This window comes from Tupaia chinensis, unplaced genomic scaffold (assembly GCF_000334495.1).
Source record: "Tupaia chinensis unplaced genomic scaffold, TupChi_1.0 Scaffold144952_1, whole genome shotgun sequence".
NCBI lineage: Eukaryota > Metazoa > Chordata > Mammalia > Scandentia > Tupaiidae > Tupaia > Tupaia belangeri.
Window position 1 is genome coordinate 4,634,618 of NW_006204812.1, and position 27,005 is coordinate 4,661,622.

The following is a 27,005-nucleotide window of genomic DNA, read 5'->3' on the forward strand; positions in this document are numbered from 1 at the left end:
AGATGTCTCATTTAAGGGAGTAATTGAAGAGAGATTGATGAAAGGCTTATTACAGGGGTAGTAACAGGAGTAAAGAGAATGGCAAGGGGTGATAAAGCAAGCATGAATGATTAGCAATGATGAGATGCTGTCACTACCAGCTCTGGCCCCACAAGGGCAAAGTAAATGAGTAATGTTCTTAGAACCCACAAGAACTGTGGCTTTGCAAGAATGTCTCTTCTACAAGAGCACAGTCACTGTGAACTGTCCAGGTAGAAAGATTGGGGCAATAAATACTCCACTACATTTTTCTACCTGCTGGTGCCTTCCATTGGCGAAACCCTATGGGAGCTAGAAGGCAAGATAGCCCAGGTGATTGAGTTAATATAAATCAACTTTTGGGGCTCAGAGCAAGGTAGAGAAGAGCACAGAATGGATTAAAAGGGGAAAATGAGAATACATAACACAATATCTAATCAATATTTTATCTTTAACAGTGGATCCAAAACTAGCTCTGAAATAGATTGATTGGCAAACTATTGTAAAACTTTTATATATTTATTTATTTAAAAAAAATTGCTTTTGGGTACCTGGGCTTTCTGGGAGGTGGAAAGAAGAAGAGAGAGAGAAAGTGAGAAAGCGCTTTCCTGGGAGAATGGCCACACTGCAATTCCTTCTCCATTTTCTTTTCGGGATCTTGGGCATACACACAGATACACACACACACACACACACACAGTGTGTTTTTCAAGTCATCATGTCACATACTTGAACTGTACAGTTGGCCACATGGGGTCCATCCACTTTAACCACCACACCACAGCTGGGCCTATATTTAATTTTTAATGGTCAAAACACGTTAGAGAAGTCTCTGATTCCAGGACTAGGGCAGGGAAAATACGGGATAAGCCTGAAACTTCTCATAGTGCCAGATAGTAAGGAAGCGTTCAAACAACAGAAGTAGGAAAAGTGTCAAAGGGTCATGGCAGCTAACCTGAAAGAGCTCCTTGTAGCCAAAGCCAAACCACTTGAGGAATAATCAACGATGCAACATTTTGTGTAACCAAAGCTGTAAATACCCATGAGTTGAATGATCTAAATAAATAAAGAAAGATGTGGGAAAGAAGAAAATCTTCCTTGCAGAAGTATTCCAGTTCCCTTAGATTTGTCCCTTCCAGGAAGTAGTGTATACTCCCCCTTCTGTCAGCCTGAGTATGGTCTGCCCTTGTGGACTCAGCTTCCAGAGCGGGATATGGATAGAGGGGCAGAAAATAAAGTAGCTTTATAGTGGAGAAACCCAGCAAATAGCACCTTAGCCAGGTGACCAAGTTTAATGTCACCATTGATGGTATGTGAATGTAGTGTACTCTCTGATATAACATGATGACAAGAGCCTTTCACTTCTGTGGTCTTTCTGAAAACAAGAAACTCCAGTCTAAGCATTAGAAAAACATCAGACACACCTAGATTGAGGGACAGTCTACAAAATACTTGACTGATGATCATCAAAAACAAGGAAAGACTGAAAAACCATCCCAGCCCAGAGGAGCCTCTGGAGATGTGACAGTTAAATATGACGTATCCAAAATGGGACTTTGGAATAGAAAAAGGAGAGCAGGGGAAAGTTAGTGCAATTCAAATGCAGTCTAGAGTTAGGTTAGTAGTATTAGCAATTTAGTTAGTAGTAATGTGGTTTCTCAGTTGGGACTAATGTGCCATGTAATGGAAGGTGTTAATAGGAAAAAAAAATGGATGAAGTCTGTATGAGGATTCAGTGCTGTATTTATTGTGTTGTTGGCAAAGTCTTTATACATTTCTGTATGGAAAAACAAAAAATACATGATGACTTTCTCGATGACCTAATACAACTTTTTTATACATTTAAAACAATTTTAACATACAAAGTCTTGATACATTCCTGTATGGAAAAACATAAAAAATACATGATGACTTTCTCGATGACCTAATACAACTTTTTTATACATTTAAAACAATTTTAACATAAAAACTTTAGGACATCATCTCTGTACAAAAAGCTAAGCAGTGTTGACACTGAATATCAGTTTATTCAAAATTATACGTAAGTATACTGGCAGAGTTGGCAGAAAGGAAAGCTATAAGTTTCTTTTTTTTTTTTCTTCTTTTATAGAGAGATTTTTGTTATAGGGTGTGTGCACTTGCTGGAGAGACAGAGAGAAACAGAGAGACAGAAAGAAAAAAATCGTCCCCCAGAGGGGATGGCCATGCCACAATCCTTTCTCCATTCTCCTCTCAGGATTTTGGGCATGCAGACACATGTGCCTGGCATGAATTTTTTTTAATATAAATTTTTATTTTATTATTATTATTTTATACATTCTATTCCTATACATCATTTGGCTTGCAAAGAGAATTTATCCAACATGAAATACACCTCAGACCAGTCCAGGTGAGAATATTATACACTGTATCATCATCAGGTAATAAACCATTACTGTGTCTCACAAATATCTTGCCTCTCTATTTTCCCCCTAATTTCCTTTTGTATTCTCTTTCCCTCCACACTATATCCAGTGTCCATAACTATTTTCAATTCTTTTATGCCCTCCAGTCTTTCAGTCTCTACCATAGAGTGCAGACAGTTGATATATATTAAGTGGAGACATACAATATCTTTCTTTCATAGTCTGACTTGCTTCATTCAGCAATAAATCTTCCATAGTTGACCACTTTCTATCAAATGCAAGGGTCTTATTGTTTTTTATGACTGTATAGTATTCCATAGAGTGTATGTGCCACATTTTTTTGTTTATTTGTTTTTATACAGAGATTTTTGCTATAGGGTGTGTGTCCTTGCCAGAGAGACAGAGAGAGAAAGAAAGCAAGAAATCTCCCCCCATAGGGGATACCCACACTGCAATCCCTTCCCCTCCATTGTAAGAACTTCGGGCATGCATTCACACGTGCCCAGTGTGAGTGTAAGTTGCTGAGTCCAGGACTCAAACCATAGTCGACTACGTGGGAGTCCAGTGATGTAACCATTATGCCATCTGCTGGTCCTGTACCACTCTTTTTTAATCCATTCATCTGTTGTATGTTTTTAGGTTGGTTCCATGTCTTAGCAATCACGAATAATGGTGCCTGACATGAGTTTTAAACAGCCAGGTCTGGGACTCGAACCACAGTCGACTGTGGGAGTCCAGTGATGTAACCATTATGCCATCTGCTGATCCCAGCTATAAGTTTCATTATCAATAGCGCTATATGGAGATAAGAACTAGAATAGTTATAGCTAAAATAGTTGTACGTATCTAGTCCTGGGAAAAAAATTGGGCAGGAGTCTGCATTTTGTTTTCCTTTGTTTAAATAAGCCATGTAGGGAACCAGCAGTTAGCGTAATGGCTATGTCGCTGGACTCCCACGTAGTCGACCGCGGTTTGTGTCCCGGACCCGGTGGCTTAAAACTCACGCCGGGTGCGTGTGCGTGCGTGCCCAAGATCCCGAGAGGAGAATGGAGGAGAAGGGATTGCAGCGTGACCATCCCCTCTGGGGGGTGATTTCTCGCTTTCTGTCTCTATGTCTCTCTCTGTCTGGCGAGCGCACACGCCCTACAGTGAAAATCTCTCAAAAAAAAAAATTAAAAAAAAAAAAGCCATGTAGAACTAAAACTGTGTGCATATGTTACTCTGATTAAAAAAAAAAACACATAAAAAATGTGGGTGGGGAAAAGGCAAAGCAATTATTTTTAAATTTTGGCTTGGGGATAAGAATTTTAAACTTTGGACAGATATCACCTATTATGTCTCCTCAGCAGCCATTATTGACTATTGAAGGTTTTCAGTGTTGCAGCTTAATCTTGTAAATTAAAGAAAGTGAAACAAATTAAATTTATTTTTATGGCACATTATTTACTTTTTTTCTTTAGGATTTGCCATGGAACGTATATGCTCACCAGAGAGAGACAGAGAGAGAAAAAGTTAGAAATCATCCACCAGGAAGGATGGCCATGCCACAACCCATCCTCCTCCATTCTCCTCTAGGGATTTTGGGCACAAACATACATGTACCTGGTGTGATTTTCTAGCCACTGGGTCTGGAATTCGAACTCTGGTTGGCCATGTGGGAATCCTACACCATAACCACCTGCTGGCCCCACAGTCTTTGCTTTATAAATATCTTTTTACCTTTAGGCTTTTTGTTATTTTAGTGAAAAAAGGCATTAAGCTGGAGGCTGAATCCTATCTCCCATTTCTGAAGAGTATATTGTGTCAGCACAGATAAACCAAGTATCTGCAATATTTTTAGAATAAATTTAAAAACACGAGTTTTCTTTCCCAATGATAAATATCCTTTCTTCTTTTGTCTTTCCTTCCTCCCCTCTTTTGTTCTTCTATTCCCACCCTTTCTTGCTTCTAGTGGGGTTATTGCTCAAATACAGTAGTTTATGCATACACCAGACCTGATCGTCCAGAGTACTGTGTTGTCTTTTGGAATACAAAAAACAACGAGAAATATGTTAAATATGTGAAGAGCCTCATTTCTATTACTACCTGTGGTGATTTCTGCATTTTGGCTACAAAAGCTGATGAAACTCCTCAGGTAGGTGTTCCTTGGTAACTTATCACATAGATGGGTTAGCTATTTGGCAGAATTGGGTTCTGGTTATCTACCCTCTCAAGCATGGCCTCAGTACTGGCAAGTATAGCAAACATCGGGTCTATTGGTCATATCTGTCTAGACTTGTTTGGAAAATTTTTTGACTTCATAGGTTCTGTGTTCCTGATTTTTTTTTTCTCTGTTCCCTTGGCCATTGGCAGTTTATATTGGCCAGTTTAGTACTGAAACTTTTTGTTTCTGAAATATATTTAAAATGCCACAATCCTTTTCAAGTTAAAATTCCAGAAGCAAAAATGAATATCCAGATGTCTGGTAAAAATGCTGAAGAAATGATGTAACAATAACCATTTATAATAGTTTGGGTACTTATTGACAGTGAGAAGTCTACTTCGTGTCATACTGCTTTAGAAAGCAATGTCTCATAGCACAAAAAAAATAAAATGTCTTTTAAAAAAATATCAGCCATTTCTGTATTTGCAAAAGTATGTAAATACTTCATAAAAGGACTGCTAGTGTCCTTGGCTACATTATAAATGACTTTATTTCAGTAAAAAGTGTTTTTCAGTTAAAAGTGACGATTTGAACAGTCACATTTGGCTTTATTCTCACCTGAAGCGCACTCAAAGAACAGTAAAGGTGTTTTTTGAAAAGTCATTATCCCATAGAGATCAGAAAGGGAGAGAAAACGGCAGTAAGATTTTAGGGTTAGAAAGTAGATGGAGTAGGGGTAATTACCTTAATGGATCGGAGAAAGCTGAGTCCTAAGCCTCATTCATGTAGAAAGCAAAGTTTATATCACAGAACCCTCAAAGAGGCCAGGACTTGGGGGTACCTGGTGAGAGAAAGAAACAAACATAAAAGCAATCTGGAAGCTTATTCGAAGCAGAGGAACTGTTCTCTTCATATCTCTGCCATCGTGGTGTGTACAGGCAACTCGGCTCCTTACCACATCTTCTCACAGACTTTCAGAATCAAACGGTTTCTGGCCAAGAATTCAGTCAGTGGATTTGAGTGAAAACTGGCGACAAAATCAGGTACAACTCCAGAGGAGACACTGGAGAAGTAAGCAAGCCGGGTCTGAGTTGCTGTTCATGAGGTGGCAGCATACTTAGTGTGTCCAGTCATCATTGCTGTGCTGTATCCCGCTGAAAGTTGTTACCACGGCCTGGACCACTGGGGTGTATAATTGGAAAAATGATATTTCACTTTGTTTCTATGTCCTGCATTAGTTGGTTCAGTAATAAATATGTGAGACCTTTTGTTTAAAAGAAAGAAAAAAAAAAAGGAAGAGAAAACTTTAAAAAGGGGTTAATAAAGAAGCAGGTTCTAAGGTCTCCTTCCCTACCCTGAGCCCATAGGCAGCTGCCCTTCTATCACTTATTTAGACTGATTTACTCTCTGGAGAAGATCAAAAAGAGTCTGCCTTGAAGAGCACCAAGCATAGCTGAGAGTGGAGAAACCACTGAAAAAGGACAATTACATTAAAATTTTATTTCTCAGTATGACTCCTAGAACTCTTTCCCACATGGTTTCTAGGACACTGGTGGCCAACCATCAAATTTTGAGGTAGGAGATTGTAAGAGTCTTATTTGGAGAATTTGACCAATTCAAGAGAAAAGACCTCTAAAGATTCTGAGATTGGAAATCCCCAAGGTGGCATGGTGGTTAGCTAGCAGGTAGCGTGTGGTTAAGGTGCTGGGTTCCCACATGGGAAGCCACGGTTTGAGTCCTTGACCTGGTAGCTTGAAAATAACTCCAGGCGCCATGTGTATGTGTGCCCAAAGTCCTGGGAGGAGAATGGAGGAGAAGGGATTATGGTGTGGACATCCCACCTGGTGGGTCATTTCTCACTTTCCCTGTCTCTGTCTCTGGTGAGCACACATGTCCTATGTTAAACACCTAAAATAAGTAAGTAAGTAAATAAATAAATATAAGCAGATAGACAAGGATTACCAAACATTTGAGGGAAACTTCTAACAGACAGACACCAAGAATAAAAACAAGGAGAAAAGAACTTGGAGGAAGTAAGGACTATGTGGGAATACACTTCAAAACCAATCAAAAAACAAATATAATTTCAAAAAAACTATCATTATTTTTAGAGACTTAAGGTGGTATATCTATAAATAAGAAAAGGATATTATAGGAAGGTTTTGGAAATCACTAATATAATAGCCGTGATAAAAATTTGACAGAAAGGGACCAACAGTTAGCATAATGGCTATGTTGTTGGACTCCCATGTAGTCGACTGTGGTTTCAGTCTCGGACCCAGTGGCTTAAACTCATGCCAGGTGCGTGTGCGTGTGTGCCCAAGATCCCGAGAGGAGAATGGAGAAGGGATTGCAGCGTGGCCATCCCCCCTGGGGAGTGATTTCCTGCTTTCTGTCTCTCTGCCTCTCTCTGTCTTTCTGGTAAGCACATGCACCCTGTAGCAAAAACCTCTCCAAAAAAAAAAAAAAAAAATTGACAGATTAGAAGATAAAATGAAGGAAAATGCCTATAAAATGTGGAGCAAAAAGATAAGGAAATGGAAAATAGAAGTGAAAAAATAGAAAAAGAGGAGATTAGTCCTAGCAATTTAACATTTGAACAATATTTCTAAGAAGAATGAACAGGCAAAATGGAGGAGAATAAATGAATAATAATTTAAAAAAACTAATAAAATTTATCTTCGGGGTTTCCATTAAAAGTACCTAGCTCAGTGAATAAGAATATTTCCATACCTCAGCACATCATTGTGAAGTTTTAGAAAATTGGGGACAAGTTTTCAAGAAGAAAAAACAGATTTTATGAGATCAGGCATCCTAATGGCATTTGAGTTGTCAACAATAGTTTGGAGAATTGCCTTTAAAATTCAGAGAAAAAAATGATTCCCTATCTAGAATTCCATATCGAGCAAACTACTATTTAAATGTGACTAAAAGACATGTTTTTAGATGTGCAAGGTCACCAGAAATTTACCTTTCAAGATTCCCCATCTTGGGAAGTTACCTCAGGATGTTTGCTCACTAGAAAGAGGAATAAACCAAGAAAGAGGGAGGAACACGAGAACCAGGCCCTGGTGGTGGAGAGTGGGACCTGGTGACAGTGCATGGCATGCCCAGCGGGTCAGATGGGAGAAGGTCAGGAGCTTCAAGAAAGCCTCAGGAGGATGCAACCAAAAGAACGGCTGCCGTGTCGGAACCGTGGAGAGGAGAACGCGTAAGCTGGGGTCCCTGGGATCTGAGTTAGTAGTAAGTACTCAGAAAACGAAGCAAGGAAAGACAGTGGTCAACTCCAGGGAAGGCAGAGTGTGCTTGAAAGGAAAAGAGATCATGGTAAATCCAATGACTCAGCCATGAGTAATGGTGGATGTATGAGACCGTTACACAGACAAAATGTGTAATCACATTTTTTTTTTTAAATTAAAAGAGCTTTAAAAAATTGCCAGTGGGCATATGTGCTTACCAGAGAGAGGGAGAAAGCACCTCCAATGGGGCTTGGTCATGCTGCAATCCCTTCTTCCATCTTGCCATCCCGTCGGGATTTTGGGTATGCACATATGTGTCTCTCAAGCTGATGGGGCTGGGATTTGAACTGGTTGGTCCTGTGGCATTCGGTTCCCTTAACTACCAGACAATGGGGCTGGCTCCCCAAAGCTTTCTTTTTTCTTTTCTTTTTTTAAATTTGCCAGAGAGTGCATGTGCTTGCCAGAGAGACAGAGAGGGAGAAAGTGAGAAGGTATGCCTCATGGGGAATGGTCATGCCACAACTTCTCAATTCCTCTCTCCTGTTGGGATTTTGGGCAAGCATTCTGTGCCCTGTGAAAACGCACTGGGTCTGGGACTTGAACTGCTTGGTTGGCCACGTGAGATCCTTAATTATCACACCACAGGCTGGCCCAAAAGCTTTTTTTTTCTTTCAATAATTATTTTTTTCTTTCAATTATTTAATTTAATTTTATTCATTATTATTATTATTTAACTTGACTAGAGAGAAAGAGAGAGAGAGATTGTGAGAAAACAAGCTGCTAGGTCCAGGACTCGAACTACGTGAGACCATGTGGCAGTCCAATGTCTTAAGCAAAACGCCACCTGCGTTCCCCTCACTCCTGAAGCTTTTAATTCAAGTATTATTTAAATTTAGGGTGAATTTTATGGTAAAAATGGAAAGATGGAGGGATAGAAATGTGCTCCTATGTGGTGGTAGGTGGGAAAAAAGGAAGAAGGCAAGCTACTTGTCTTCTGTAGTGGGAAGGCATTAGATAATGCCTCAGACTGAAATAAAACAAAATAAGAAGTAGCACTATAAACACATTACTTAGATTTATAGAGGTAAGTAGCAAAGGATGAATTAAAGGAAGCAGGAGATGGGAGTTAAGGGAGGACTGGCATTTTTACTAAGAAGTCTTATGGAACTGCTTGATTCTTGAACTATGGACGTGTATAACTGAAAAAAAAGAAAAGTCAGTGGAAAAATACAGTTTATTTGTGGTGTTTTATGGCAGTAAATAAACTTATTTTAAGGAGAGGAAAGGTAAATTGTGAGCTTTTTGGCTTAATTTTTGTCATTTAGTTTATATTTTGAAATTAACCAAATAAAATTTAAGATACTCTGGGACCAGCAGATGGTCTAATAGTTAACGTTGCTGAACTCCTACATGGTTGACCATGGTTTGATTCCTGGACTCCGTGGCTTAAAACTTAGGCTGGGCGAGTGTGAGTGCATGCCCAAGATCTGTAGAGGAGAATGGAGGAGAGGGGTTTTCTGCGTGGCCATCCCCCTGGGTGGGGGGGAGGTGATTTCTTGTTTTCTGTCTCTCTCTCTCTCTCTGGTGAGTGCATGTTCCCTATAGCAAAAATCTCTTTAAAAAAGTAAGATACTGAAAAGAAAGCAGTCTGTATGTAAATAGCACATAGAGAATTGGTTCATTTGAAATTACTACTCTAGTTAGGAAAACATCTAAACAGAGTATTATTTCTAGTACCTGATACAGAAATGGCGACTTACTGTAAGAAAAACGAAGCAGTCACTTTAGAATAACGTGATATAAAGTGTTCATTTTACTTACTCATTTTCTTAAGATTAGTCATTGGTAGTTATTTACATATAAGTCATGTTCATTAGGTTGGGTTATGTCTTTCTTGAATTAACTGAATTTTTCGTGTCATTTATATATTGCTTCAAAGGAGGAGAACGAGATGGAGACATTTGGTGGCACGGTAACAAGTTAACTCTTACACATACAGCTGGTTATAGGTAGAAATACCTTTTGAGATTATAGTTGAGCAGGAATTTTAGAAGTATAAATGATGGCAAGTACCTGGTGTACTTGTGTTTTTTGAGTTTCCTTTTAAAAACTATAACGTTCCATTATATTGTGAAACCAGCCTTGGTTTAATTTTATTTCATGTTTCTTTATATTAAATGCCGCAGATAGTCTTTCTTTGCCATTCTTTGTACATAATGATTTTATCAATATTTTCCAGTTAGTGATACTTAGAAAGAGACAAGGATGCACCCCTCAAGCATATTTCCTTTATTATGTATAAGTAGGATTTCTGATACTCTTTGTTTTATTTGTTCACAGTTTGTACTAGTTCTGTGTAATTCTATTGGCACACCCTTGGATCCAAAATACATTGATATAGGTAAGGAAATGTTAATATTTATTCCTTCTCCAATCAGGTCTTATTTGTAACACTAATTTGAAAACCAGACAATGGTATCAACTAGAATGGTATTCTCTAAAGCGGATATCCCTGTTTGTCAGGTCTAATTCCAGTTTATTCCTGTTGGCATGGTAGAATTATTAATAATACCCCCATTTCATCTCCAAAGGCTCCTGGTTAGTACAATAAATGATAAAGTTATTCCATCTAAAATGTACGACAAATTTACAAATGCTATACTGCAATCATTGGCTTTCAATGGGAAATATAATTGTGCAGGAATTGGTATGCAGCTTAATGATCAGTCTATGAAAAACTGAGCATTGCAGAAAGAATTGTGCTATTAAACCACTTGTATTATTAATAAGCTGCTTGTAAATACCTCTCTTTCATAAAAACACAAGCTGCTTATAAAAGTCAGTTAGCCCTTTCCAGATTTTTCTAGTGAAATCAGTCTATTAATAAGGACAGCTTAAAAAAAAACTTGACCTTTTGTTTTGAGAAGATATTTGTTGCTTTAATTTACCATTCCTTCTACCCAATAGCTAGAAAAGTAACCCATGAAAAATTCATATTCTATGTAGTTTGTTAAAATTCATTAACAAATCCTTCATAACTATTTTACTGCACTTTCCAAAGTTGTTGTTGTTATTTTTTTGAGAGTTTTTTGCTATAGGGCGCGTGCACTCGCCAGAGAGACAGAGACAGAAAGTCAGAAAGCAAGAAATCATCCCCCAGGAGGGATGGCCATGCCACAATTCCTTCTCCGTTCTCCTCTTGGCATCTTGGGTATGCATGCACATGCACTCGGCATGAGTTTAAGTCACCGGGTCCAGGACTCGAACCGCATTGACTACCTGGGAGTCCAGCAACATAGCCATTACACCAACTGCTAGACCCCCAAATTAATGTTTTTTTTTTAAAGTGTCTGTTAGTATATGATATTTCAAAAATCATTAGATTTAATAACTAAAGATATATTGAATGTTTTGACCCAGAGAATAAGTATTGTGTTTTTTCGCCCAAGAAAAAGTGTTTTTTTTTTTTTTTTCAGATTGAGTATTCAGTCTAAACAATTTAATGTGCATGTCTGTCTTCTAAGTGTTTGCATTTTGCTTGGCTCTCTGGGTGATAGAAGCAAATCAGAGAAATGTTGGCCTCAAAGACTTTATACTCCACCTTTAGGATCTAGTTAACTCTCATTCTGATCTCAAGAAACATTTAAACTTCATGTCTTTAACATTCATTACTAACAAACGAGAAATCATTCCCTAGCAGGATGGCCATGCCACAATCCCTTTTCCTCCATTCTCCTCTTAGGATTTCGGGCACACATGCACATATGCCCAGTGTGTTTTAAACCTCCAAGTCCAGGACTTGAACCGCAGTCGACTATATGGGAGTCCAGTGATGTAACAATTATGCCATCTGATGGTCCCAAGACATGCCATATATATACATATATACGTGTGTTAGAGTCCCTTGTTAAAAGACTTAACCTAAAATTATTCTTTTCAGGGACCAGCAGTTAGTGTAATGGCTATGTTGCTGGACTCTCACGTAGTCGACCGCAGTTCGATTCCCGGACCCGGTGGCTTAAACTCATGCCGGGCGTGTGTGTGTGCATGCCCAAGATCCCGAGAGGAGAATGGAGGAGAAGGGATTGTGGCGTGACCATACCCCCTGGGGGTGATTTCCTGTTTTCTGTCTCTCTGTCTGTCTCTGTCTGGTGAGCGCACGCACCCTATAGCAAAAACCTCTCCAAAAAAAAAAAAAAATTATTATTCTCACACAAATGTTTTATTTATTTATGTATACAGTCTTTAAGGGTTAAATTCTGTCAGTCTTTAGATTATATGCTTTTTCTTTTAATATCAAAAATTTAAACATAGAACCATAATAATAATAGAATAAGGCTCAAAGTAATTTTTGTCACAGAATATTTTTTTCGAATAAAGCTAAATATAATTCCTTTCCCTTCATAAAATGGTAAATTACTTGAGGGCATGATTATTTATATTTTTGAGTCTCAAAATTTATTTTTTAGTCTTGCTGGCTGAAATTTTAACAAACAGTTCTTTAATTGGTCTGCAGCAAAAAGCCATACATATCCTGAAAAAATTTGTTTTTTAAGTGTTTATGCCAAATTTTTATATGGACTGAAGGTTAAAGCAGAAAAGGTATATAATTGATAGATACAGTTCTAGAACTTATATTTTTGTTTGGCCATCTCTTCTTTCTCTTGATGATCTCTGTAAAAACTTTGAAAAAGAGCTTTATGGGACCAGCAGGTGGCGTAGTGGTTTAGGCACTGGACTCCCACGTGGTCAACCACAGTTTGAGTCCTGGACCTGGAAGCTTGAAACTCAACACCAGGTGTGTGTGCATGCATGCCCCAAGTCCCAAAATGAAGGAGAAGGGATTGCAATGTGGCCATCCTCCCTGGGGAAATCACCCCAGGGGGTGATTTTTCACTTTCTGTCTCTTTGGTGAGAGTATGTGCCCTATAGCAAAAATCTCTCTCTCGCCGTGAGACAAAAACCCTTCCCCCAAAAAAAAAAAAAAAAAAAAAAAAAGAAGCTTTATATAGAAACTTAGTGTGTGAGACTCTGTTGTAGTCTACATGTGGAAATGTAAAAAAAGCCCAAACCCAAACATCCTTTTTTAGTGGTTTTGTGTTGAGAACAATGATACCTTTGGTGTAACTGTTTCTTACCCTGAAGTGTAATTATTGATTTTCTTGTCTATCTTTCCCACTACGCTTTGAGCATCTTTTATAAAGGTTTATTTATTTCATGAGAGAGAGACAGAGACAAAGGGAGACGGAGGAGAGAGACAGATGGGTACTCCCAGTGGGATCTTCACACTATGCTCCACCCCCAGCCAGTCAGGAGCACAGGCACACGCACCTGGACCTGGCACACACAGGGAGACCTCAACCCACGAACCCAGCACCTTCCCATCTGGCCTGAGCATCACCGAGCATTGTACTACCCATGCGCCTAGACTTTGACTTCTTAGAGATCTATGTCTAATTTATTTCTGTATCCCCACTGTCAACACTGCGATTGTCCCTTAACAGGTATTTGTTGAATGCCTAGAAAATATTTATTATCTATCATTTAAATATGATAGAAAATGGTAACTCATTTATTAAGCAAATTATTAGGGAGTATGTACTGATTCAGGTGCTATACTGGTCAGTGGGGGTGATAAGTTGATTGTGACCATTTCTAGTAGGATGCCCAAACAAGTAATTAAAACACAGGGAGGCCTTTGACCAGTAACTAATTGCTCTCCTGTTCCAGGTATTGTGCTAGGTGTTGGATAGAGCTATTGGTGCATAAGAGTGTCAAGGACTTCTTTTTTACTTAGAGAAGGTTTCATCTGAGCTGAGTTTTGAAAAGTCAGTATTTTTATTTATTTTAAAGAAATATTTTTTAACTACAGGGTGCATATGCTTGGTAGTTATACAGAGAGAGACAGACAGAAAGTGAGAAATCACACCCCCCCCCCAGGGGGGATGGCCATGCCACAGTCCCTTCTCCTCCATTCTCCTCTTGGGATCCTGAGCATGCACACACATGTGCCTGGTGTGATTTTCAAGCCGGCGGGTCTGGGACTCAAACTATGGTTGACTACATGGGAATCCAGTGATGTAACTGCTGTGCCATCTGTTGGTCCCTTTAATTGATGTTTTAAAGAGAGAAAACAGCATTTGTAGGCAGGCAGAGACTTGAAAAGTGGCTAGAAACTACCATTTTGCCTGGGCTGTGGTCATTTTGGTGGGAGCACATTGGCAGCTTTCTAATGATAGTTTCTAACATGTGCACTACATTTTCCATATATTACAGAGAAAGCTAATTTGATGAAAATGTTTCAGTGTAATTTCAGTTTACCAGCTCTTAAAAGAGCTGAGAAATGAATAAATTGGAAAGCGGGGGAACGTTACAGATGTAGGCATTTATTTCAGGCCTCAGCATAAAAATATTACAAGCAGGTTTTACTTATATGTGAATTCCTAGATTGTTTTAAATTATTTTACATCCTTGCTTGGCTGGTAACTGCTACCTATTAGTGTTAAATTAATAGAAGCATATTTATTTGCTTTAATTTTTTTTCTTATAATCTTCCCTTTTTCTTTCCAAATATTGAACAGTTGAGAAGGGCATGGAATGTTTTTATCTTGGTTGTGTGTGGGTTTTTTGTTTTTGTTTTTGTTTTTTTTGTCCCCTAAAAACATTCTTTCCATTAAAATTTAGTTTTCTGTTTCCTAAAAGCTTAGTCTGGGTGGGATGGATGTTTTAATAATGAACTAGCAAAATTTATATAGATAAAATTATCTACCCATATGAATTTGCTGGAATTACTACCATATTTATTCAGAAGAACATGTTTCAGATATAGTTGTATTTATATTGACTGTTTTTTTTAATTTGGAATTTGTATTTGGTTTTATTATAAAAATGTAGGTAGATAGTACATATATGAACAATAATAGCAGCCATACCTAATACTTCTTATCCTTAGTGAGGGGGATCAGTATGCTATAGTGATTAAGAGCTTAGGGTCTGGAGAGGACCAGCAGATGATGTAATGGTTATGTTGCTGGACTCCTATGTAGTTGACAGTGGTTTGAGTCCTGGACCTGGTGGCTTAAAAACACATTGGGCACATGTGTATACCTGTGAAAAATCCTGAGAGAGAATGGAAGAGAAGGGATTGTAGTGTGGCCATCCCTCCAGGGGGTGATTTCTCACTTTCTATCTCTCTGGTGAGCACATGTACCCTTACAGCAAAAAATCTCTCTCTCTTAAAAAAAAAAAAATCCCACAGGTTTCGGAGCCCAAATGACTGGGCTTATTTCCAGTTCTGCCTCTTTCTGCCCCTGTGACATGGGCAAAGTCTAACTACTTCATGCCTTAGTTTCTTCATCTGGGATAATACTACTACTTTTAGGACAGTTGTGAGTTACTCTCCGTAATGTGTTTGGAACAGTGCCTGCTGTATACTTCAAAATTTCAATATAACGATTAGCTTTTAAAGCTATTATTAAGCATTTTACTCTGTGCCAGGAGCATGTGCTGTTCTTGGTATTTATTTATTTTAAGCCTTAAAACAACTCTTTAAGGTTGGTGTTATTGTTATTTTCAATTTATAGTAACTAAAATTTCAGCGAGAATAAAATAATTCCTCCAAGGCCACAGGAATAGCAAATGCCCATAATGTGAATCTAAGACATCTGACTTTTACCTTGAACCACTGACATTTCAATTGTGAGTTGATCAGAATAATGATAAACCCGTGTGAGTATTTAGGATGTATATAAAAGAAAGGACGGTGAGTACAGTTTATAATTGTAGGTAAACATTGTTGGAAACATTGTCTAGGAATAATTATTTTGTCTGCTTAGGAATAATTACATTTCATTAGAAAGCAGCAAGGTCTGTGAAGTTACGTCAGATCATGCTAAGGGCATAATAGTTGCCAGCTTCAGAGTAGCTACCCATGATGTGATTTACTAAATATTTAGTGAGTGTTTTAGGATTCAGTGAGGACAAAGGGGAAGACAAGCAAAGGCTGAGCCTGGCGTGAGCGCCCCCTGGAGGCTTTGCTGCCATTCTCAAGACCTGGTTCTCAGCACATTGCTACCCCCAGGAAAGACTTAGGGCTCCCTCCAGAGGTGGATAAAACAACTGAACTCTTTGAAAAGAAAGCTTGGCAATGGTAATGAAAAATAATTTTTTAAAAAACAATTCCGTGTGCAGTTTCTAAGTCTCTTATTTCCTAATATTTTTTTTACTCTTAAAAATTGTTTTTTGTTTGCTATAGGGTACATGTGCTCACTGGAGAAAGAGAGAGAGAGAGAGAAAAAGAAAAAGAGAAAATGAGAAAGCACTCCTAAGGGGAGATGGCCATGCCCCAATCCCTTCTCCTACATTTTCCTTTTGGGATTTTGGGCATGTGTGCACATGCGCCTGATGTGATTTTTCAAGCCACCAGGTCTGGGCCTCGAATTGCACAGTTGACCATGTGGGATCCAGCGCCTTATCCACTATACTACCTGCTGGCCCCTTAAATTTTTAATTAATTAATTAATTAATTAATTTTAGTTTTTTGCCAGAGGGTACTTGTGTTAGCTGGAGAGAAAGAGACAGAGAGGAAGAGAGAGAAAGAGAGCTAGAAATAGAAAGCATGCCCAATGGAGGATGGTCATACTGCAATCTCTTCTCCATCTTCCTCTCCTTTCAGGATTTTGGGCATGCATATGCCCATGCCCAGTGTGTTTTTCAAGCTGCTAGGTCTGGAATTAACTGGGCAGTTGGCCATGTGGGATGCAGCCACCTTAACCACCACACCATGGGCTGGCCCATCTTAAATGTTTCATATTTGAACTGTGACAGGAACTTCATAAATCATAGCTCCTAATTTCTTTTTTCTGGCCATATGTTTTTTTAAATTTTTTTCTTTCTTTCTTGTATGAGCAAAAGACATAGAGAAAGAGAGGCAGAGAGACAGAGTAAAAGAAAGAGAGAGAGGAAGTCCCCAAAAGGGTCTTAGCCCTAGCTCTAGCTGGCCTTGGATCATGGGCACATGTGTACCTCTTGTACACAGGGAGGTCTCTGGTTGCCTATTGGAAACCCTTCCATGTGGGTCATCCTCAAGGAGTGTCCAGCCTCCTATAAAGGCTATGTTGCTCTGTTTAGTATTTATAAGTAAAAAAAAATTTTGTAAAGTTTTATACTGTTTTAATTGTTTATACATTTAGAAACCAGTTACTAAGATGATCTTTAGTTAATGAACCTTTTTACTTTTATTTTGTATGAGATCATGTATTTAATTTTATATTGCTTATTCTGTGCTTTGTGGCCTTGGGTAAGTTAGTTTACTTTTTTAGCCCTCTGTTTCCTTATCCGTAAGATGGAGTTGATGAAGCTATGTGCTTTATAAAGGGGCACACAATAGGCACTCAAAATGTTTTCCAGGAAATAGAACAGTTGGAAAAAATATTTGTTTAGAAGATTATATTCCTAAATTAGGATGGAACTTGGGAGAATTTTCTTTTGAAAATCGAGATGGAAATATAAGACATATGAAATGAGTGGAAAGGATGAAAGCCTGAACAAAGCAGTAATTGCTAGTGGAGATGGGAGAAAGGAGTGGAAATTTATTTATTTATCTGTTGGTAATGGACATTTGAGTTGTTTCTACTTTTGGGCTATTATGAATAATGCTGTTAAGAACATTTGTTTATGACATTTTTTGTTTCTTCTTTTTAAGTTTTTGCCATAGGGCACACGCACTTGCCAGAGAAAGACAGAGCGAGATAGTACGAGGGAAAGTGAGAAATCATCCCCAAGGGAGGATGACCATGCCGCAATCCCTTCTCCTCCATTCTCTTTCCTAGGATTTTGCCCAAATGCATGCACACACACCCAGCATGATTTTCAAGCTGCCAGGTCTAGGACTTGACTGAGGTTGGCCAAGTGGTAGTCCAATGCTTTAAACACTACTCTACCTCTGGCCCTGTGTATGAGTTTTTGTGTAGATGTATGTTTTCATTTTTCTTGTGTATATACTTAGGGATGGAATTGCTAGGACACACGGTAACTCTACATTTAACCCTTTGAGGAACTATAACAGTGTTTTTCAAAATGGGTACACCATTATGTATTCTCACCATTTTTCCATAGCCTTGCCAACACAAGTTGACTGACTTTTTGATTCTAGCCGTCCTAGTGAGTATGGTTTTGATTTGCATCTTCCCAATGACTAATGATGTTGACCATCTTTTCATTTGATTCTTGACATTTGTATATGTTAATTGGAGAAATATCTATTCAGTTCCTTGTCTCATTTTTAAATTGGGTAATTTGTTTATTTATTATTGAGATATAAGAGTTCTTTATCCTAAATACAATACTTATAAAACATATGATTTGCAGATATTTTCTCCTATTCTGTGGGTTGTCTTTTCACTTTCTTGATGATGTCATTTGGAGCACAAGTGTTAATCTTTTTTTTTGAGAGGTTTTTGCTATAGGGTGCGTGCGCTTGCCAGAAAGAGAGAGACAGAGAGACAGAAAGCCAGAAATCACCCCCCAGGGGGGATGGTCATGCTGCAATCCCTTCTCCTCTATGCTCTTCTTGGGATCTTGGGCACACACGCACACACGCCTGATATGAGTTTAAGCCACCAGGTCTGGGACTTGAACCATAGTTGACTACATGGGAGTCCAGCAACATAGCCATTATGCCAACTGCTGGTCCCAAATGTTAATCATTTTTATGAAGTCGAATTTATCTACTTTTTCTTTTGTTACTGTGCTTTTGGTGTCATATTTAAGAAGCCAACCACTGCCTAACTAAGGTCACAAAAGATGTGAGTTTTCTTTTAAGAGTTGTGTAATTTTAGTTCTTGTATTAAGGTCTTTGATTCATTTTGAGTTAATATTTTTATATGTTCCTCTAAACTTTTGATTCTTTTCTGATTTCAGAAGCTGTATGTAGGTATTTTGAGACCACGTATGGGTATTTTGTCTGTAAAATAAGGGGTTGGACTCAGTGATTACTGAATCTTTTGTAGCACAAATATGTATTCTATGATTCTGTGTTAATTGGAACTTAATTGTCTTAATATTCTTTTTAACAGTACCATTATTTGTTGCAATGACCAAAACTCATGTGATAGCAGCTTCAAAAGAAGCATTTTACACCTGGCAATATCGTGTGGCAAAGAAGCTCACAGCATTGGAGATTAACCAGCTTTCACGGTCCCGAAAAGAAGGGAGAGAAAGGTATACCTGTTGGTACATATCGTTTTAGTAGCTTAGCCATATCACATTTAAATCAGACAGCTAATTACAAATGCTCATGCTTGAGAACTGTTGTGATTGCCTTAATAGAAATCTTTTTTCATTAATTTGAATATCTTTCAAATTTATCTGTTTATCAGAATAAAAGAGAGATATCGTGGTAATAAAAGAAAGCCCTTAGAGTTAAAGGCTGGACATTTGTGTTTTTATAAGGAAATGGCTGTCCTTACTTACCCACTCCCACCATGTTAGGGTTATTACGTTGTCCCGAAATGCAGTTACTCAGTTGATGTTTGAGTGTCTTAACTAATGCTTCATTCCTATGGCTTGGTGATACAGATCTTTCCAGGAGGGTAGGGTGATTCTAGTTCTAATCACCAGAAGAGAGGCAGGTCCTTAGACACAGATATGGAACATAGGCTTTTAGGTGGAGTGAACTGAGGACTTGGCTTCTTTCACTCTGGATTCCAAGGAGTCTGGAGTTTGAATTCTTTCTGGTAAGTGGGTTTAAAGAGAAAGTTAGGAGCCAGGATAGAGGGATGCCCATCAGTCTCAGGTAAAAATGCATTTACTTTGGTTTTCAAGTTATATTATCTCTGTTAGTGATACGCTGTTAACCTTTGTTGTTCCCCTAAGCCTTTAGGTAAAGGATTTTTTAGTAAAAATGTTTTTAAAAAGATTGTCGGATGGTATATGTGCGAGAGAGAGAGAGAGAGAGAGAGAGAGAAAGCACCACCTATGTGCCTAAGGTCATGCTGCAGACTCTTCTGCATTCCCCTTCCTGTCAGGATTTGGGGCATACGTATGTGCCTGGCATGTTTCTTAAGCTACCAGGGCTGGGAGTCAGACCATAGCTGGCTATGTGGGATCCAGCTCTATTAACTGCAGCCACAGAGCTGGCCCTGAATGTTACTATTTTAAACCAATGATTCCTTTTTTTTTTTTTTCTTTTTTTCTTTTTTTTTGGAGAGGTTTTTGCTATAGGGCGCATGTGCTCACCAGACAGAGACAGAGAGACAGAAAGCGAGAAATCACTCCCCTCCCCCCAGGGGGGATGGTCACGCCGCAATCCCTTCTCCTCTTTTCTCCTCTCGGGATCTTGGGCATGCACGCACACAAGCCTGATGTGAGTTTAAGCCACTGGGTCTGGGATGCAAACCGCGGTCGACTACATGGGAGTCCAGCGACATAGCCATTACGCTAACTGCCGGTCCCAAACCAGTGATTCTTAATGTGGGCATAGACCTATTTTGATGGGAGTGGGTGGCGAGAGTCATGTCAGAAATCCCAGATTGTTTTTTTAGATCCTCTTCTTCTCTTACACATACTTGAGATCTTAATGCAACCTTCCCTTCCCATCCCTGTAAGGCTCGCTCATGCACTAAGATAGGAGATAGGTTCCCAGGAGAAGTATTCTGATATGTACATACATGTGGAAGTGGAAAAAACAGTTGAAAAATGTTCTGTCTTCCCAGTGGTGCTGGAAGACTAAATGGAAGGAATCTTTGGCCTCTCCGACTACAGTGTGTGGGGACCCTCATGCTGGTAGGACTGTTGTGATAGCCACTTAGCAGAGCCACTTGTGGTCTTTGGGGAGAAGGGGGATCTCAGGACAAAGCTGGGACAAATGATTCTAGCCTCTCCATAGAGTGAATGTACTCTATTAGCCAGCTAAAGAGGTTCTGGTTTTTATTTATATCAAGAATTCAGCATTTCCTTTTACTACTATCTGGAGTATGCTTACTAGTTTTTTTATTTTTATTTTTTTAAGAGAGATTTTTGCTGTAGAGTACATGTGCTCACCAGAGAGACAGAAAGCGAGAAATCACCCCCTGGGGGCACGACCATGCCACAGTCCCTTTTCCTCCATTCTCTTCAGGATTTTGGGCATGCATGCACACTTGCCCAGCATGCATTTTAAACTGCCGTGTTTGGGACTTGAACCATGGTTGACTACATAGGAATCCAGCGATGTAACCATCATGCCATCTGCTGATCCCAATGTGCTTGCTAGTGTTAATTATTTTGTTTGTTTGTTTGTTTGTTTGTTTCTTTTGGAGAGGTTTTACTATAGGGCATGTGCGCTCACCAGAAAGACAGAGACAGAGAGCTAGAAAGCAAGAAATCCCCCCCACCACCCAGGGGGGATGGCCACACTGCAATCCTCTCTCCTCCATTCTCCCCTTGGGATCCTGGGCACGCCCGTACATGCGCCTGGCGTGAGTCCAAGCCACCAGGTCCAGGACTCAAACCCCGGTCAGCTACATGGGAGTTCAGCAACATAGCCATTACGCTAACTGCTTGTCCTAGTGTTAATGATTTTTGACTGGTTCTCCCTGGACCTCAGTCTCCTCATCTGAAAAATAGTTAATATAAATCTGGTCCATACTTCTATTATTCTTCTGTTGTGGAGAGGAAACAGACATGTGAACTTAACCTATTTGTCAGAGGTCACCAGCCGATAAGGAGAGCTAGGACATAAGCAGGTTCATGCGACACTGTGCCTGTTTACTCACACTGGCCTCTCTTGTGCTTTAGAAGGAGTTGGAACAAATGACCTCTTGAAGGACCCCCTCTTCCTACATCTGTGGCTTTTGTTTTGTGATGACTAAGTAGCACTGGATATGCTGAATAGAAATGTATTAAGATATAGGGACATGTGGCACCTCCAAACTGACATATATATTGCTGCATTTGAATACATGTCTATTAAACAGATTTAAAATTTTATTTCATATTAGTGAAAGTACAATTATGGTTGTAAATGGACAATGACAAAATTTCACAGTATTTAAAAACAGAACATGGCATGATATTCTTAGGGTTATATTACAGCTACGCTTTCTTGAAGTCCTTTTCTGTGTCAGGCTCTGTGCTATGTGCTTCGCAATGACATTTTATTTCTGTATCTCAGAAACTCAGCAAAGGCTCGGGCAAGTTAAGTCTTTTGCCCAGGACCACAGAGCTATTCTGTGATCTCTTTTCCCTGTTCACTTCCAGTCATTTTCATAATTGGTCAGGAGATGTTAGGGACCACTTGACAGTGGGTAGCACTGTGCTAGGGACTAGGTCTTTGCCTCCAGGAAACACAACCTAGTGCGAGAGACAGCAGCCCAGCAGCAGCCCTGCTGGAGGTGTAAATCAGTATTGTAACTAAGGCACCAGGGAGATGCCGCGTGACTGAAAGTGATGGGAAGGCTTCTTTACATCAGAATGAAACTTATTAACTAGAGCTTCCCAAATCCGTTTACTTGCTTTTATTAAACACATTAATAGAAGGGAAATTATGGGGAAACCACAGAGAAAGTTAGTGTATTAGTAATTTCTCCTGACTGCTGTTCAGCTGTGTAGTGAGGGAAAGTATCTTTCAGAGCTTAATGAAATTCATTAGGAATATATGATTCAAAGTTCAGGTCTATTTTTGACACAACTGGTAGACAGTTTCTCACATAATAAGATTGAGTGGTATCAAAAACTCTTTAAAATAATAAGGATTTTATATTAAACATATTCACTGGTAGCATTGAGTCTTTTAATTGTTCTAGAGATTATAAAACAGTAAAACTTTTACCTAACTTTCTTTGAAATTCTGATCTTTTTTTTTTTTTTTTACAGAATTTATCATATTGATGACTCTCCTTCTGGATCAGCGGATGGGGTGCTTGATTACAGTAAAGCCATTCAAGTAGGTGGTTTTATTTTTGCCAGAGACTTAATATCTACATCGGGAAATAATGTAATTTTGTTCCGAGACCTGAAAAATAAGTTGTTTCTAGTCAATAGGATATTATTATTATTGTTTAGAAAAAATTTTGTCATAGGGTGCATGCGCTCACTGGAGACACAGAGGAGAGACAGAAAGTGAGAAATCACTCCCCAGGAGGAATGGCCATGCTGCAGTTCCTTCTCCATTCTCCTCTCGGGATCTTGGGCATGCACATAGAAGCTCCCAGCATGAGTGTTAAGCCCCTGGGTCTGGGACTCGAACTGCGGTTGACTACGTGGGAGTCCAGTGACGTAACTACCACTCCATCTGTTGGTCCCAGGATATTATTTTAACAGTTCTTTAAAATATTTTCTATTCCAAAGTCCTTTTTTCTAGATCTTAAGAACTCTTAAATAAGAATAATAGGTGGTGATTATGTAGTTAATATGGTACTACTAAGAAATGCATAGTAAAATGCTGGGGAATATAATTTCTTCTACTCTCCGTCCCTTTCCTTACAGCATCTATCTATCTCTCTTGCTTTTTATCTATCTATCTATCTATGTATCTATAAGAGATCTTCAAAAAGTTTATTGAAAATGCATGTTATAAAAACTGTAAATTTAAAAATATTCTGCTGCAAATTAAACTCATACTTTAATTCAGTTTTTCCACAAACTTTTATCTACTAAGTATAGATTGATCTGTCACCCCTGGTGTTTTAGTAAGTATCATATTCTTGTAGATAACATAGTTCACTGTATGTTTATGGAAATATGCTATTGTTTACAAGTTTGTAATGTAATATTTTAGTAAACACTTGTTTTTGGTATGTTTTTTTTTAAGAGTACTAAATGCCATGCTGACTTAAGATTCTTTATTATCCAGTATTTCAACCTGATGTTCACAACTCTATAAGTCAAACAGCATGCAGTCTCTCGTCCTCACCTTATAGGTTAGAAAACTGAGAGAGAATTCACCCGTTTACTTAGGGTGAGAGAGTAGCAAAGGTAGATGTAAGCTTAGATTTTTTGACAGCAAATCTAGTGACCTTACCCTGGAGAGTGAGTAAGGGTCCATCTTTTCATCCACATATCCGTCATTTACAAGTATTCACTGACTGTTTATTGTGTCAGACATTGGAGTACATGCTGGGAATCAGCTGGTGAATAAGGGTCCCTTCCATTAGGGAGCTTTCAGGAAATTTCAAATCAGCTTTTTCACTGTACCTACACATAATATATACTAAAACCTCTCTCATCTTAAAATCAACAGAAGTCTCCATTGTTCGCCCCATATGTTCTTTCAGCAGCTGCCTTGTCTCCTCATCCTGTCATAGCTAAGCTTCTTGAAAGTATACAATGTACTCATCTCCTTTCCCTCAATACTCATTCCATCTTGACTCCATTTCATTCTGGTTTTCAGAGGCCTTTGAACTGCCAATTCTTTCTGTTCTTGAGAGGTTTTTTTAAATTTAATTTAATTTAATTTAATTTAATTTAATTTTTTTTGGCTATAGCATGCATGCACTTGCCAGAGAGACTGAAAGACAGAAAGCGAAAAATCACCCCCCAGGGGCATGGCCACGCTGCAATCCCTTCTCCTCCATTCTCCTCTCAGGATTTTGGGCACGCCTACACACGTGCCTGGTATGAGTTTAAGCCACCAGGTCCAGGATTCAGACCATAGTCGACTCTGTGGGAGTCTAGTAATGTAACCGTTACTCATCTGCTGGTCCCTTGAACTGCCAATTTTGATAGATACTTTTCTGTCTTTATATTATTTTATCTATATGTAACATTTAATATTTTTGATCACTCTTTTCTTCTTGGCTGTCATGAAGCCACAGTTGTGGTTTTATACCTAGCCGGCTTTTTCTTTATAGTCTTGTTTGTCAAGGGCTCACCTACTCATTTATTATTGAGGCGTCCCCTAATGTTCAACCCCAGGCCATCTAATTTTTTTTAAACTTATTAATACACTCTTAGTGTTCTTATTGAAATCCACTCCTTTAACTCTTTGCCGATGATTCTAGTATCTATATTTTCAATGTTGATTTTTTCCAGTTTCTGAATGACATATTTCTTGCTGTTTGAATAGAAGGAAATTGGACAACTCTAAAATGCTCCAAATTTAACCCAAGGCTGTGCTCATCTTCCCTCCAAACTCCAGTTCTCCACATATCTCCTACGTATCAGTGACTAGCTGTACCAACTTTACCAGAATCATGAAGCTTCATTTCTATTGCTTTCCATGTCCAATAAACTACTAGGTTCTGAAAATTCTGTTTGCTAAATTTCTTTCAAATTGAATCTCTCTTTTCATCTCCATGTTGATTCCATCATTTGTTTCTACCTTGATCACTGTAACAGCCTTCCATCCAGTACTGCACCATTGAGCTTTCTGTAAAGATGGAAGTAGTCTAGATCTTCGATGTCCAATGCAGTAGCCACTAGGTAGGCCACTGAGCCCTTAAAATGTGGCTAGTTCAGCTGAGGCGCTGAATGTGACATTTTAGTTAACTTTATTGTACAGGTAACTGGTGACCTGGGACTATTGGCTACTTATTGGACAGCACAGAAGAGTATCTCTACTTTCATTCCTCCCCATCCCCACTGGGCCGACCCATTTATCATACTCTGGGCCAGTACGGTGTTTCTAAAATGTAAACCTGATCATGTTATATTTTGTCCTTCTTCTCCTAATTATAAAGCTTTCCATATGTCTCATAATAAAGTACAGGTTCCATAGCTCCTGCCCCTCACTGCTCCATTTCTCTTTCCCAGCACATTCCCTAGACACCAGCTCGCAGCTTCCTGAATGTGTCATGCTGGGTTCTTTTCCTGTTGGTTTTAAAAAACAATTTATTTTGAAATAATCATAGACTCACGAGAAGTCACAAAAATAATCCCTTCACTTAGTTTCTCTCAGTGGTGACATCTATGTAGACGATAGTAAAATGACAAATCTAGGAAATTGACATTAGTACAATACTGCCACCTAGACTATGCCTTCGTCCGTGCTTGGTTTTCACTGGTATGACATGTCCTTATTGTGTGTGTGTGTGTGTGTGTGTGTGTGTGTGGTTTTTTTTATCACTTTGTCACCACAGAGGAACTCCTTTCATGCTACCTTTCCCTTTCTCACCTACTCCCCAGCCCCATCGCGATCCCCTGGCAACCACGCATCATCCCTCCTTCTCTGTGGCCTGTCAGTTTGATGATGTCTTACAGACAGATGGGATCAGACAGTATGTAACCTTGGCTGTCGCCATCCATGCCATTTCACGCCTCGTCGTTTTGGCATGTGCTGACCCTTCTGCTGTCTCTTCATCTTTAAGGACTAAGCTCAGATTTTTGTCCTTCTTGGTGTAAGGTAGATGCTCATTCCTCTTGCCCTCATACCCCGTGTGCAGCTCTTGTCTCCTGTACTGTGCTGTAGCTAGTTCAGTTCATCGCCTTCCCCTGCAGACATTTGAGTATTCCCTGACAGTGAAGATTTCATCTGAGTATCTCTAGCACTTAGTTCCAGTGCTGGCACATCATACATACTCAGTAAATAAATGTTTGAGTTCACTAATATAGGATCGATGTATTCTTCTTAGTGACTTGCACACTGCCTTGTACTGGATTATTCATTCAATAAATATTTATTTAGTAGTAATGATTGGTTAATTTATTTTAGGGGACAAGGGATCCGATTTGTGCTATAACCGCATCTGATAAGACGTTGATTGTGGTAAGATGTGAAAAATTTATTTTATTTTTACTTTAGACTAAAACATTACTGATTTTCTTTGATGCTTTGATTTCCATATTTAAGGATTTTCGTCTTTGCTTGAACTGAATCCTAACCATTTTCCTGGATTTAAGTTTTACGTATATTTCTCTTAACATTTCTTGATTTTGATCTATTAAAACGAAAAGTTTTTTTTGAAATTAAAGGATGCATTTAAAATACCTATTATACCTATTTAATGACCACAGTAAGCTATGTAGCCGCAGTGGGTTGCTACTTTATAGTATGTTCACTTTACTCACTGAGGTTTATGCCTAAAGTCACATGTGTGTTCATAAACACGTATATGTCAGCTGTGCTTGCTATTGAAAGTCTTTAAATTAATGAATATCTTTAGGAAAGCAATAAAATGTTGGGGGAAAAAGGCATGGAAAACAACCTTACATTCCAGAGAGTGTGGGAGAAGGGGAGGAATTGGCACAGGGTAAGAGGCAGGGAATCGGGGGGGGGGGGGAAAA

At 38.9% G+C, this 27,005-nt stretch overlaps 1 protein-coding gene across 1 annotated transcript in view; it reads left to right on the forward strand.

Annotated features, from left to right (window-relative positions):
* The window catches only part of WDR35 (WD repeat domain 35), a 101,433-nt gene that overhangs the window by 33,694 nt on the left and 40,734 nt on the right, over positions 1-27,005 (forward strand). Inside the window, 7 exon segments of the mRNA XM_014583870.2 lie at positions 1,877-1,883; positions 4,375-4,557; positions 9,745-9,777; positions 10,146-10,206; positions 18,881-19,025; positions 22,659-22,728; positions 26,434-26,487. Coding sequence (XP_014439356.1) covers positions 1,877-1,883; positions 4,375-4,557; positions 9,745-9,777; positions 10,146-10,206; positions 18,881-19,025; positions 22,659-22,728; positions 26,434-26,487 — 553 coding nt within the window.